Source organism: Arvicanthis niloticus, chromosome 2, assembly GCF_011762505.2.
Source record: "Arvicanthis niloticus isolate mArvNil1 chromosome 2, mArvNil1.pat.X, whole genome shotgun sequence".
Lineage (NCBI taxonomy): Eukaryota > Metazoa > Chordata > Mammalia > Rodentia > Muridae > Arvicanthis > Arvicanthis niloticus.
Window position 1 is genome coordinate 76,898,219 of NC_047659.1, and position 14,245 is coordinate 76,912,463.

The 14,245-nt window shown below is 39.4% G+C and overlaps 1 protein-coding gene across 7 annotated transcripts in view; it reads right to left on the minus strand.

Annotated features, from left to right (window-relative positions):
• Positions 1 to 14,245, minus strand: part of Hipk3 (homeodomain interacting protein kinase 3) — a 75,891-nt gene that overhangs the window by 20,142 nt on the left and 41,504 nt on the right. For all 7 annotated transcript variants that reach the window (XM_076929364.1, XM_034496785.2, XM_034496779.2 and 4 more), the window contains exon 3: positions 393 to 516. In XM_076929364.1, coding sequence (XP_076785479.1) covers positions 393 to 516 — 124 coding nt within the window. The remainder of the gene's footprint in view (positions 1 to 392; positions 517 to 14,245) is intronic.

Genomic DNA, 14,245 nt, shown 5'->3' on the forward strand with positions numbered 1-14,245 from the left:
CTCGTGCTGGTTTGCACTAGCTCTCTCTGCTTCCTTGTTTATGGGCTGAGATGTGAGATCCCAGCTGCAGCTCCAGCCACTTGCTGCCTGCTCCCTCTGTTCTGCCATCATGGGCTCTTTCTGGAACTGTAAGCCCAAAATGAACTCCTCCTTCTACAAGCTGCCTTGGTCATGTTTTATCACCGCATTAGGAAAGTGAGTAATACGTTATTATGTTAGAAAAATAGCTTTTCAAATATGACCTAATGGTAAGTGGATTTAAATTTCTTAAGATACTAAGTTTTGACACTTCACGGAGATTTTCACATTTGTGTATGGAGAATCATGTAATGCTCTAACACTAGAAATTACTCTTACTGTCTAACAACTCAAATCACTGTGACAGTAGTTACCTGATCATACTCCAAGGCTCCCGGGTAGAGTGGCCATCCAAGGAAGAGCTCTGCGATCACACAGCCTAATGACCACATGTCTATGGCTTCACAAAACGGCAACCCCAATATAATCTCTGGAGCTCTGAGGAAAAAAAGAAGTCAGGTTCCTTTTCAGTTTAAATAACCTAATTTTATTTGACATTCTAAGTAAAGTTCTAATTGACAGGAAAATAAATCATGTGTATAGTTATATCTCTAAGAACTTGTCAAACCCCAATCCTAGCCCTCGGTAATGTGAAGGGACCATGAGCACAGCAGCTCCAGGGTGAAGTCTCCTCCCAGTGAGCCTTCCCCTTAACAGCATCTCTGTTGACGATTGAAAAAGAAAAAGAAAAAAGAAAACAATACACACCTTGCTTTTCAAGCTACAGCAGATTAGAAATAATGCACAAAGGCTGACAAAAAATTAAACATTAAAATTAAACAAAAGAACTGAAAAACAGGCAGTGAAAGTTAAGACCAAATGAAGCTAATAGTTGGTCTATACCTCCATGTGACTTCAGAATGAACAGTCACAGAGCTGGGTCCTTACTTATCCTTAGAGACTAGTGCAGTGTATTCACTTTTAAAAGCTAAAAGTATGGGCTAGATAGACAGCTCAGTAGTTAAGAATACTGCCTGCTCTTCCATAGTTTGATTCCCAGCACCCACATGGCAGTCACAACTGTGACTCCATAACTCTAGTTCCAGGGTATCCTCAACCAGCACCAGGCACACATATGGTGCACAGACTTACATGTAGGCAAACCACCAATACATATCAATATAAAGTTTGTTTAAAAGTATAGTTTAAGATAGAACAGTTAAAATGCATCTTAGCACTTACACCACTTCGGTTATTTGGAAAAATATGTCATTCTCAGATCATTATGCTACTACGCCATGTGGCTTTCTTATGAGGAGTCTACTGTGGCAGGAGCCTCCATCCACTTTCTCAAGAGAACTAGCATGCTATAAGAGGGTCTCCATGCACATCTGTATAGCTGCAAAAGAATCACACGCAGTTATCTATCCTAAGTCTATGGGTATATGCATGTTTAACTTTCAAGGACAAAACAATGAATATTTTCCCCTAAAAGATTTGAGAATAACTGGTCATGGTGGCATATTCTCTTTTCCCCTACACAGATATTTTCCATTGCAGACACAAAGTATTCACAAACATCAGGAATTAAGCACTGAACATTTCTACCATCTAAGCCTCAGACCCTATTGCACATTGGTTAATTGTATTAACAATGTTGGGTGAATCAAACAGCTCAGCAGGTAAACAGGCCACCAACCAGGCAAACTGATTTCAGTCCCAGGACTCCAGATGGGAAGAAAAGAGAAGGAACTCCAGGGATCCTCTGACCGCCACCCATACTCTGTGGTGCAAGTGCACACCATATACCATACACACTTTCTCTCTCTCTCTCTCTCTCTCTCTCTCTCTCTCTCTCTCTGTGTGTGTGTGTGTGTGTGTGTGTGTGTGTGTGTGTGTGTGTGTGTGTGTGTGTGTGTGTGTGTATGAATAACATGTACTAATAATGTCCTTTCTGGTAAAAGGGACAATTCAGATACTTGCAGAAATGTCCCTGAGGGCGGGTTTGTCTGGAGGCTCCACAACAGCCAGTTTGTGTTATAAATCTGATATGAGAATGCTGTTTTCTCATCACACTTATGGATGGCATATAGTTTTATAGTTTTACTAATGTGATGTTACCTTCTTCCTCTTCCATTGTAATTAAGTTATTCTATAAAGTTTCTATTCCTTATTATACATTAGAGTCAGATATGGTATGCACTCTTAAGACTGAGGCAGGACCACAAACTGAGGCTAGACTGAGCTATACAGCAAGACCTTGCTCAAAAGAATAAATAACCTTTAAACCTATTCATGTATTTCCCTCTATGAATATAAATTCAAAAATTCCTATTTATTCAGTAGACTATAATTCATTGTTGTAATTGGCCACTTGAACTGCCTCAGAGTGCATTCATTTACCATGGCCCCCTGCTTTCACTGAGCTCTGGAATAACTAGACATTCCAAACTCAGGTTGTTCTTTTCTTCCTACAGCCCTAGAAGCAGCCATTTCTTTTAAGAATACCTGGTGTTTCTTTTAGTAGAAAACAGTACAATTAAATATATAATAATATAATAATAAAAACATGGTAAATCTAATCACCAAGTCCAATAATAATGTGACCAAATTACTTCTATTTAGCCATTAATATGTTTTTCAAATTTTTCATACAATATATTTAGATGGTATTCTTTTTCTACCTCCAACTCCTCCCGGATCACATCCATACAACTAACTTCTTTTTCTTGGAAAGAAGGAAGGAAGGAAGGGAGGGAGGGAAGGAGGGAGGGAGGGAGGGAGGGAGGGAGGGAGGGAGGGAGGGAGGAAGGAAGGAAGGAAGAAAGAAAGGAAAAAAAGAAGAGAAAAAAACCCATGGAGTCTAATTTGAGCAATTCCTCCTAACCATGGGGGCCCCTGGAATATGGTGAGCATGCTCAGTGTCATGCCAGGGAAGTGACACGTTTTCCCTCTTCCAGCCACTACAAGAAACAGCTTCTTCACTGAGAATTTCTGCCCACCATTTCCTTTCTCCAAGCAAGGAATATGTCTGGCTTAAACTTTTGCAGGTCAGGTGCTTGCTGCCACAGTCTGTGAGTTCTTCTGAGTACCAGCCCTACTGTGTCTGGAAAACATTGTTTCCTTGATGTCATTCGCCATGGCGTACATTTTTTATGTACATCATCACATGTAAAAGTGGCGAAGCCACATAGTAAAGCACCTACAGACTAGTTGAACCTGACAAAGAAACATGGTTTCTACTAGCTACTCTTGCAATAGAAAATAAACACCTGTAATCTATTCTGGGACACTTAAACAAGAGGACTGTAGTGAGGTGAAGGCCAGTGTGGACTACATGGGGAATCCCAGGTCACTTTGAGCTACAGAAACCCAGTCTCAAAACACAAACTTTAAAGTTTATGCATTATTAAGATCACTACAAAGTCACTGTAGGAATTAAAATTGTTTCCGATTCCTTCACCAGCTTGAGAAATATACTTTTGTATAAACAGACTTCTGTATACATTGATATCATTTGTGTGTTATACATAGACAAGGCACAAATTAAGTGTATTCAATGAACAGTCCAACCGTGTCTGAAGGCTCACTTTATAAGTAATTACACAGAGTTAGGAGTCCAATCTGAACTCCACAGCTCCAAAGCTGAGATCTCATGGAAAGCATATCTATATATAAAATGATGTTTCTTTTCCTGCTGTTTGTTCTTAGTCAGGTTTAGTTTAGTCTATTGTTTTAGTCTATTGATGTTCATTACAAATATTTTCTGTCTTTCTAAAAACTTGAAACACTGATATAAAACACAGCTTAACACTGATAACACTAAAAATTGGCAAGTTAAAAGGAAACTCTCCTCAGAGAGAACAGAACTCTGAATGGACTGGTACACTACTGATAGAGAACTGGAAGGGGATGCTTGGAATTCTTCAAATAAGAATGCAGTGAAGTAAGAGTCACTCAGAAAAGATGGCTATTAATGGAACATCTCGGGTTTTTTGTTCCATTTTTACCTACTTGCTCAAGTCAATTGTTGAATAACTAGCAAAAGAATCCCATCCCTGTGAAGGAAAGTGCTGTCTTGGTTTAGGAACTCAGTATGTCCAGTTCTAGAAACAATTATACCTATAATAGGCAGGTACCATGGATTATCACTGGAAATGCCATTAAACTATGAATTTGTATTTGTGGTGTGTTCATCAAAAAGTACTGAACGATGGATATAGCTCAACCCTAGAAGGCTTTCCTAGCAAGCATGAGGTCCTGGGGTGCAAGGAAGGAATAGAGTAGGGAGGAAAACTGGTCACAAGACGTCTCCCACTAGAGTGATTTTACAAGCAGAGATTATAACTATATGATCTTCATTTCTTCATGTTGATGAAGTAAATGCAATGCTGATATGTTAGGCCTCAGACTTAACCGCAGGTCTGATCAAACTCAAGGCAATGATGATTTCTTCAACATAAAAGTGATGACTGGTAATAACTAACGTCACTAAGTAAAACTAAAAGGCAGGTGCTGCTCTATGCTGCTTCATGATAATCCAAGAGTGTGTGTGCACCTTTGACAGGATAAAGACAACTGCCATATACAACACCAACTTATACAAGATAAAAAAAAATTATTCATTTTTGTGAACATTAAAACTACTCAATCCAAAGGTCTTCTAAGATAGAGGTAGGTGTGGGAGAGGTTTTAAGAACAAACAATGACAAAAAAAAAAAAAAAGAAAAAAAAAAGAAAAAAAAAAAAAAAAAAAGAAAAAAGAAAAACAACCAAGACAGGCACAATGGGAGAGGAAAGGCCTGCAATCCCTGCACTCCATAGGCTGAGACAGGAAGAGGGAAGTGGAGGATTCCAGACCAGCTTGGACCACATAACAAGTCCTAAGTCAGCCTATCTCAAAATGTAAAAAGTAATCATTAATAAAATAAGAGATTTCCCAAGTTATTTCACATGTCATGCACATGCCCTGTTTAAATAGCACTGTACTAAGGAATTCTGAAACAGTCACAGAACTGTGCAACCATTAAAGCACTCAGTGTTTAGGACAGAGGCATAATGTTCTCAGTAACCAATCACATTGCACCATGCCTCTACCCCTAAGTTCTGGAACTAAAGGTATGGGTCGTCCCAACCAGCTTTTGTTTATGGGCTATATTCTTAGTATTTCCTTTTTATTGCTAAACAGTACCCAAACCATCACATACATTTTAGGTGACCATTTATCAGATGATGGGAATAATCTGTGTATATTTCTTGGCAACTTATTTTAAATGATGGATTGAGTACTAATTTAGCTCATTGATAGAGCGCTTAACTAACATATGCAAAGTCCAGGCTTGATGTCCAGCAGACATAAGACATAGGAGGGAGGGGACAGCAGCAGGGAACAGGGAAAGGGGTGGAGCTAAGTATACCATTTATCTAGCCACCCCCTGTCTTAAATCCATTAGGCCTCTCAAAGTGAACAAACTGAAAACAGTCTTATCTCCTCCAAGCACTCCCGCCCTCCAGCTTTCCCCATCTTTGGTTTCTCAGTTCCCAAGCCAGGAAAGTCAGATATACCTGTTCTCTTTCCCTTTCCACATCTATAGCAAATCTCACTAACGAGCATCAGAATAGATCCAGAACTAACCAAATCACTCACCTTTACTGCGGCTACACTCCCTAACCCAGAAAGACATCTTGTTTGGATTGCATCAACAGCTTCTGTTTCAGCTTCTGTCCTTGTTTTCTCCCACATATCAAGATAGTAGCAGGAGGGGTAATACAAACCAGACCACAGCATTCCTCACCCCAGAGTCCCAGAAGAACCCTATCTTAGTGATTCCTCATAGTAGCTCCCAGACGTCAATTACAACAGCATTTCCTGCCATCATCTTACATGCTCTGAGCCAACTACATTGGCCTAAAAACCTCTTCAAACCTGCTCAGACCATTTCACTTAAAGGATACCTAGGAGATTGTTCCAAGAAGCAAGACTTGATTCTCTTCTCTTATTTGTCTTTCTGCTCAATGATCATTTTATTACAAAGACCCTCTCACAGTCTTACACAAGAGGAAGTATCACCACCCTGTGGCATTTGGCTTTCTATCCAGATCTTGCTCGGTTGTTCTTTTATAAATAACACTTTCCAACAACTGATTTATATGTTGGCTCATTGTCTCTTTTCTGCTTACTTCTATGAAGGCACGAGACCTGTACTTTCTGTTCCAGTGCTGTGATGCTAGCACCTAAAGAACACCCACTGGCACACAGCAGGTGCTCACTATCTAAGCAATAAATTTTAACAAAGCTTTTATAGCTCATGAAACTAGGGACTCTTTTGGTAGAACAAATATGTGAGTTCAACAGGTAGCAGACAAGGAACTGACACACCAGCCAGCTTGCATTTAAGACAGCTGACATCTTAGGATTCAAAACAAAAACAAATAACCATTTACTGAGAGTTAACAATGAGTCAGGTGCTATGAAATAACTGTTAAAGCATTGATCATTTAACGAAAATGTTCTGTAAACAAACTGCAGCAACTCAGGTAAGCAAAATGTTTCACATAAAAGAACTGCTGGACCCATGGGAGCACAGAAAGAGTCAGGTCTAAGTTTTGCTATGAAAGGAAGAGAAGAAGTGCAGGGCCCAGAATTATCAAGGATAAGAGTGAAGCGGAGGTTTTTTTTTTTTTTTAAAGATGTATGTATTTTTAATTATGTGTATGTCTGTGTGTGGGTATGTGTACATGTGTGCAGGTGTCTGAGGAGACTAGAAATGTTAGACTCCCCTGGCACTGGAGGCACAGGCTATTGAGAGCTGCCAACAAGAAGTGAATCTTCCAGCCTAGTGCTCAGATTTTAAAAACTGATTCCTCATCTTCTCTCATCATACCAACTTCAAATTATGAAACTGACTCAGAAAAATAGAAAAGCAAACTATCAAAACCCTAGGCACTGGCTCAGAAGTCATTTTAGTGCCTCTTCTTATACACTTTCATCGCATTTTAGAAAATGAAAAAAATTAACTGACCTAAAACATATTATTTGAAAATAGGTCCATATTTTAAGGAACTACCTTTTACAGCCTTTTATGATTAACTAGTGTGCAATTTTTTACAACAAGCAAAAGAAAACGGATATAGAAAGAAAAGGGGATGAAGAGAATCTTGATATAGTTTCCTCTGTGTTTGACATACCTGTTTACATCGTGGACAAGAGTAGCTATAGTAATGGACAAGACCATGGCTTGCTCTGTATTCATAGACTGAATGATACAGCTGACATCAGGTTTTTAGTTGTAGCCTTTTAACATTCCCTCTAGGTCAGGGGCAGAAGCATGTTCAACAGACTCTTCTCTGAGATTTCAACCAGTCTTTCATGACATGGTAATCTCAGAAGTTTCTTTGTCTCTTATTGTTGTTGCTGTTGTTGTTTTCAATTTTTTTTTGTTTTATTTTGGCTTTTTGAGGTAAGATTTCTCTGTGTATCCCTGGCTGTCTGTAACTCTCAGTCAATCTGTAGAGCACGCTGGCCTGGAACTCACAGAGATAACGCCTGCCTCTGCCTCCTGAATGCTGCCACCACCATACCCAGCCCTATAAATTTACTGAGAATAGATTAGGGGGTGCAGGTGCTCAGGAGTCAGCCCATCTTCATGTACGTAACCCAGTAAACTTGTTAGAGCACTTTTCTGAATTTGACAGAATATTTCTCTTTTCCTAAGCCAATCATCAATTCTTTAATTTTTTTAAAATTTCATGTCATAAACATACACACCCACACAATGTACTTGGATCAAGCTCACCCCATTTTCCCCTTTAACCCTGCCCCACCTCCAGGCAAATCCTTTCTTTTCTCAACATGTCACCTTCCTACTTTTCACTCCATGTAAATTATTTAAAGAACATATAATTACAAGAGTAACTAGAGCTGGGAATCTACTTAATACATTCATGACAAAGCCCTGGGCTAATCCTCAAAATTGCAGAAGCAGGCATAGTAGTACTCTCTTGTAATCCCAGCATTCAGGAGATGGAGACAGTGGGTCAGAAGGTCAAGGTTATCCTCAACACCTGGGGACTAAGGCCAGGCTGGGCTATGAGACTCTTGTCTCCAAAAACAAAAATATATATACAATAACAGAAATAATATGTTCTTAGCATAATACTATGAGTCAGGCTATAAGTGTCCTATAGCCCTGCTAAGTATTTTAGAAAGTATTAGCTACTTGGTAGTCACACAAATGAAGATGCACACACTAGAGTACACTCCTTGGCAGGACCATACAAGTGGAGCTCAGATGTTCCATTCTTTTAACCACTGCACATTAAGATAAATAATTCCTACCATTACGAAGACTATCAGACTTTTACAGGAAGTCACACCTCCCAGATTCTATATTCACTGCTACAGAGTAGAAAAACAGGAACGAGATATATGAGAAAGCCTCTCAACTCAGTCTAGATGACGCCTCTCAAAGGCTAAGGTAATTTCAACACAAAACATGGCATATAGAGATAATATTCCTTTTTTTTTTGTTTGTTTGTTTCTATTCCTTTTCTTACAGATATATTTTAAATAATAGTGCTAAAATGGGCCAGGTATATTGGCAAACACCTTTAACCACAGTGCAACACTTAAGAGAACAGAAGCCTGTGGATCTCTGAGTTCTGTATAGTCTAGGACAGCAAGGGCTACACATTGAGACTCTGTCTCAACAAACAAAAAAGGTATTAAAATTTGTAAAGCTATATTTACAAATTTTAATTTAATTCAAATTTACTTTGAAGTCACTCTTTTCCTAGCTCACAAGAAAGGCCAGAAACATTGCTAACAGCCAACCATATCTTGATTTTCTTGTAGCCTACACACAGTAAGGATTCCTTTGATCCTTTTGACCGGTTTTGAACTTTCCTGTTTCTAAGTGGGCCCCCTCTCTCTCCCCAGTTACCACTTGTATCTAAATCTATTTTAAAACATTTTCTTCCTTCCTTCCCACTCTGCCTCTCTCTCCAGTTTTAGAACTCACTGCACTCCTCCCATTCAGACACCTAAGTGCTGGAACTACAGGGGTGCCTGGCTCAAAAACCTTTCAATTTGGTCTACAGAGATGGCTCAGTAGTTAAGAGCATGCACTGGTCCTAAAGAGTAGAGAATTCCATTCCCAGCACCCACATCAGAAGCTCACAAGAACCTCTAAACCCAACTCTAGGGAACCATCATTCCTCTGACCTTCTTAGACATACACATAATTACAAATTATTTTAAAGCATTCAAATTTACAAAAAAAAAAATTATAAAAAGATTACACAGTATTCAAATAATACCCTGAAGCAAATTCCCCAAACATTAACACATTACCCTATTTGTACTATATATACATCTGTCCATTTACACACTTACAAATACAGTTTTTGAGAAACTTGATGAGATTCAAGTTGTAGATAATATGCCCTTTAACTCAAATGCATCATTTAGTGTGTACTTCCTAAAAACAAAGTCTCTTATACAGCTATAATACATCAAAAATCAGAAAATTACCATTAACACAATAATGCTATTCAAAAGCCAGGGCTACACAGTGGGCCTCTGTCTCAAAAAAGAAAGAGGGGCCTCCTATGATGGCATACATAGGACTTTAATCCTAGCACTTAGGAGGCAGAGGCAAGTGGGTCTCTGTGAGTCCAAGGCCAGATTGACCTATATAGTGAGCTCCAGGACAGCCAGAGCTTTGTAGTGAGGCCATCTGGAGGAAGAAGGGCAGAGGGAAAAAAAAAAAAAAAAAAAAAGACAGGAAGGGGGGTAAGAGAAGGAGGAGGGAAGGGGAGGGAAGGGGAGGGGGATAGCAGGTAGGGGAAGGGAGAAGGAAAGGATAGAAAGGAAAGAGAAAGGAAGGAAATGTTTGCCCATCACAACAAATGTTTACCTTTCTAGCAAACAATTTTTTAAAAGGGGTTGAAGACATGGCTCAGCAATTAAGTGCACAGGCTGCTCTTCCAGAGGACCTGGGTAGGTTCCCAACACCCACATGGTGGTTCACAACAATCTGTAACTCCAGTTCCAGGGAATCCTATGCCCCCTTCTGACCTATGCAAATACCAGCCATGCAAATAGTGAGCAAGCAAAACACTCATATACATAAAAATAAATAAAAAGCTTTTTAAAAAGAAGTAAATAAACCAGGCCTAGGGCTAGCAAGAAAGCTCAGCAGGTAAAAAATGCTTACACTCAAGCTTGACAATCTTGAGTTCAATCCCCTGAGCCCACACAGCAGAAGCAAGGGTTATATACTCTAGTCTGCACACACAAACACTCTCTCCTTTTACCCCAGAAGAGACAGAGGCATTGAGGCCAGTTTGGTCTACATAGTGAGTTCCAGAACAGCCAAGACTATACAGAGATCTTGTCTCAAAGAGATGAATAGATGATAGATAGACAGACAGATAGACAGAGGACAGACAGATAAATAGTGATAAATACATGATTGATAGATAAATATAGATGCATAAATAAATGCTTAAAATTAAAAAGTCAGTCCCAGTGTCACAGGACTAATACCACTAGCTACTCAGGTGGCTAAAGCAGGAGGAACCCAAGTTCAAGGCCCGCCTGAACAGAGTGAGGTCTAAGGCAGTGCAGGCAATTTATAGAGATCCTGTTTCAAAACTAAAAGATATAAAAAAAAAGGGCTGGGACTGTATCTCAGTGGTATATGGGCTTCCTTGGTATGTGTGAGGCCCTGGATTCAAACAACGAGATAAAAATGAATAAACGGGCTTGAGAGATGGCTCAGAGGTTAAGAGAACTGGCTGAGTTCAATTTCCAGCAACCACATGGTGGCTCACAATCATCTGTAATGGATCCAATGCCCTCTTCTGGTAGGTCTGAAGACAGCAAGCGTGTACTCACACACATAAAATAAATAAATCTTTTTTTAAAATGAATAAACAAATTAGTATATTAGTTCTACAGTTGCCATCTCTAGTCTCAAGCAAGTTAGACTTTTCATTAGCCTCAACTCATTTACAAACTAGAGGATGCTGTGTGTTGTATATACCTTATACCCTAAGGTTCGTGGACTGAAAATATAACTCCCAATGTGAAAAGGCCAGCTGGAAGGTAGCGACCTATGAAAAGACTAATGTTGTCTATGGGAACACATTAGTGTCACAGGACAGATATGTTCTTGCAGACAGCTGTTTGTTATGAAAGAGTCAAGGCTGAACTTCTTCACATCTTGCTGGCACTTGTACCTCTTTCTGCATGAGGCTGGTTCCTTTTCCACGTTACCATGTTGTACCAGTCACACAAGCCCTCGCCACAACTCTGCATAAATGTTTAGATATCATCAGCTACCAGAACTGAATAGATAAATAACTGTTCATAAGTCTTCTTTATGACATATGCATGAAAGGAATACTCTTGCCTTTACAGACCGTAACAACAAAGTTGTTGTACCAAGTACCAGTGTATATTATTAATTTCCTCAGCCAAAAACATATCTAGTACTAGAGTGACTGCCTCTAAGTTTATGAAAAATAGAAGCACAAAACTTAAGATGAAGTGTAAACCTGGCAAGGAATAAAGTGAACTCTCTACAAACAATGGAGACAACTGTGTGTTTTATCTCTAGAGAAGACTAGAAGGTCCTTAAGGCTCCCTTAAAAAAATATTCACTGGGCCAGTACATGACCCAGCTGGTAAAAGCAGTTGCAAGCCTGGTAAGCCATGGAGGAAATAACCTACTCTGAAGTCTGCCTTCTGACCACCACAGCTGGGCCATGGTACATGTGCACACCCCACATATAACATATGTACACATGGTAATAATAAAATGTAAGAAGCATTCAGTGAATATAAAATATCCAATTAGCTACAATGTGCTCCAAAATATATTCCACTTCAGTGTTTTAAATTAAATTATCAGATACTCTGTAACCTATAAAATAGGTAACTACATTAAGCAACTCCTGAATACAGACTACTGGAATTTAAGGGAACATAAAAGCATACCTCTAAAACATGACCAACTATGCATGATTTCCTACTAAAACAACTACTTCCCTGAGATTAAAAAAAAAAGTCACCACTATGAATTATTTTCTGAGTAAAGAAAATAAGAGAACCCAATTATAAAGCTAGATAATTTACAAACAGCCTGGTGCACAGATGTGGAAATATGTACACATCAATTGTACTGGTGGTACATAAAGCTCTGGGGAAAGGAGGTGTGTGTGAGAGAAGGTGGGAGAGTGCATGAAGGCAGGGTGTGTGAAGACAACTGTGTGTGAAGACAGGAGTACATGGGAAATCTGTCTCTTACATAGCTTGCTAGGAAACTAAACTACTCTAAAAAACAAAATCTATTTTTATTTTTAAAGTCTATAGAAAGTAACTTAAAAGAGACAAGACACAAACTCAAAGAAACAACAAGTCCCAGTACAAAAAAAAAAAACAAAAAAAAACAAAAAAAAACAAAAAAAACAAAAAAAAAAAAACACTGGATTGAAACCACATTTTCTTAATTGTTGAGTTTTGAGTTCAAAAGAGGCACTATGGTAAACTATCATTTTGGGTAAGAAGTTTAATTAGAAAAATTATTGGTGAGCATGGTGGTGTTATCCCTTTAATCCCAGAAACATTCAAGACACAAAGAAAAGCCGGGACTACATAGCAGGACTGTTAACAACAAACAAATAGAAACATTTTAGGCATTTAAAGAAACAGAAAAGTTAACAGACAGGCAGACATATAGCAAGCCACTTGGTGGAGCCCTGAGGAGCATTCAGGCCAATGAGGCAGAGCTGGGGATCCCTTCTTTAAAGATCTGGGAGCAAGGGGTAAAGTTTCACAGCAAAAACTGGCAGCCAGATGGTGCCTGATTCCTAGGTGGCAAGAAGAGGAGGAAATTCCAGGGAAGGCTCCTGCACCTCTGAGGCCTGGGGTGGGGCAAGGAAAGAGGAGAAGCACACCTAATTAAGGGGTCCTCATAAGGGAGGAGGATGGGTTGCCACTGGAATCTTTCTAATGTCTCTGACTCTGGCAACCTGGCCTGGAAGCTTCTCTGGTAAAGTGAGAATGGCATTTGTCATTCTCCTGGAATCCAGGCACCTGTGGAGTCTGTTTACAGGCCTGCCTCTCACTGTAGCAGCTAGGATCCCACAATTAACTATAAAGATGAAGATAGATCTTGATGGAGCACTAACCCATCTCATGTTCTAACAGTTGCTAACTAATAGCAAGGCATAAAGGATAAACAGAAGTCAGTGGCCTATAGTCTGCAACTGTCTCTCATTGACCTGGAAACACAAAAACTACAGTTCAGATTGTTAGGGAAGAGGGGCCCTGGCCCAGGCTTTTCAAAAATACAAAGAGGAAAAAAAAAAATCACAAAGAGTAACAAAGAGACCAGCAGGCCTTGAAGTAACACCACTACCCACCTTCTATATTAAAACTAAAATCACTTATGGAAACACTTATCACACAGTCTCTAGATAGCCCTATCGATGTCCAAAACACTGGAGACACTGTCTCTACCATGCACCTGGATGTGTTGGCCACTTCAGATGTGACTAATGTAGCTGAGGCCATGACTCAGCTTCTGTCATTTCAAAGACTTTAAATTAGTTCATACCTACTACCCAGCATCAGACTCTACTGCCTACCATACTAAATAAACAACACAACTCAGGAACTTCTCATGTCCACAGTCCAGGACTAACACACAACACTCTCAGCCCGGTAGAAAACACAAACCAATGCCGAAATCCAGAGGGAAGAAAACAACAGAAACCTCCTAGAGTCCCTGAGCTACTGAGATTACAAAACAGGTACTTTAAAACGTTTAAGAAAACAGATAAAACAATAGACTATCACCAGAAAAATCCAACCAACTTTTTAAAAGACACACAAATTCAAGGGGCTGGAGAGACGGGTCAATAGTTAAGAACACTTGTTGCTCCTATATACAACCTGGATTCAATTCTCAGTACTCATTTGGTGGCTCATAAACATCCATTATAACTCTAGTTCCAGATCTAATGTTCTCCACATGATACATGTACATACATGCAGGCAAAACACAATACACATAAAATAAGCAATCAAAGAAACTTTAAAAACATTAAAAAAAAAAAAAATCAAGAATGTCAAGAGATGGTAGCCTTTAATCCCAGCACTTAGGAGGCAGAGGCAAGTGGATCTCTTTGAGTTTAAGGCCAGTTCAGGATAGCCAGA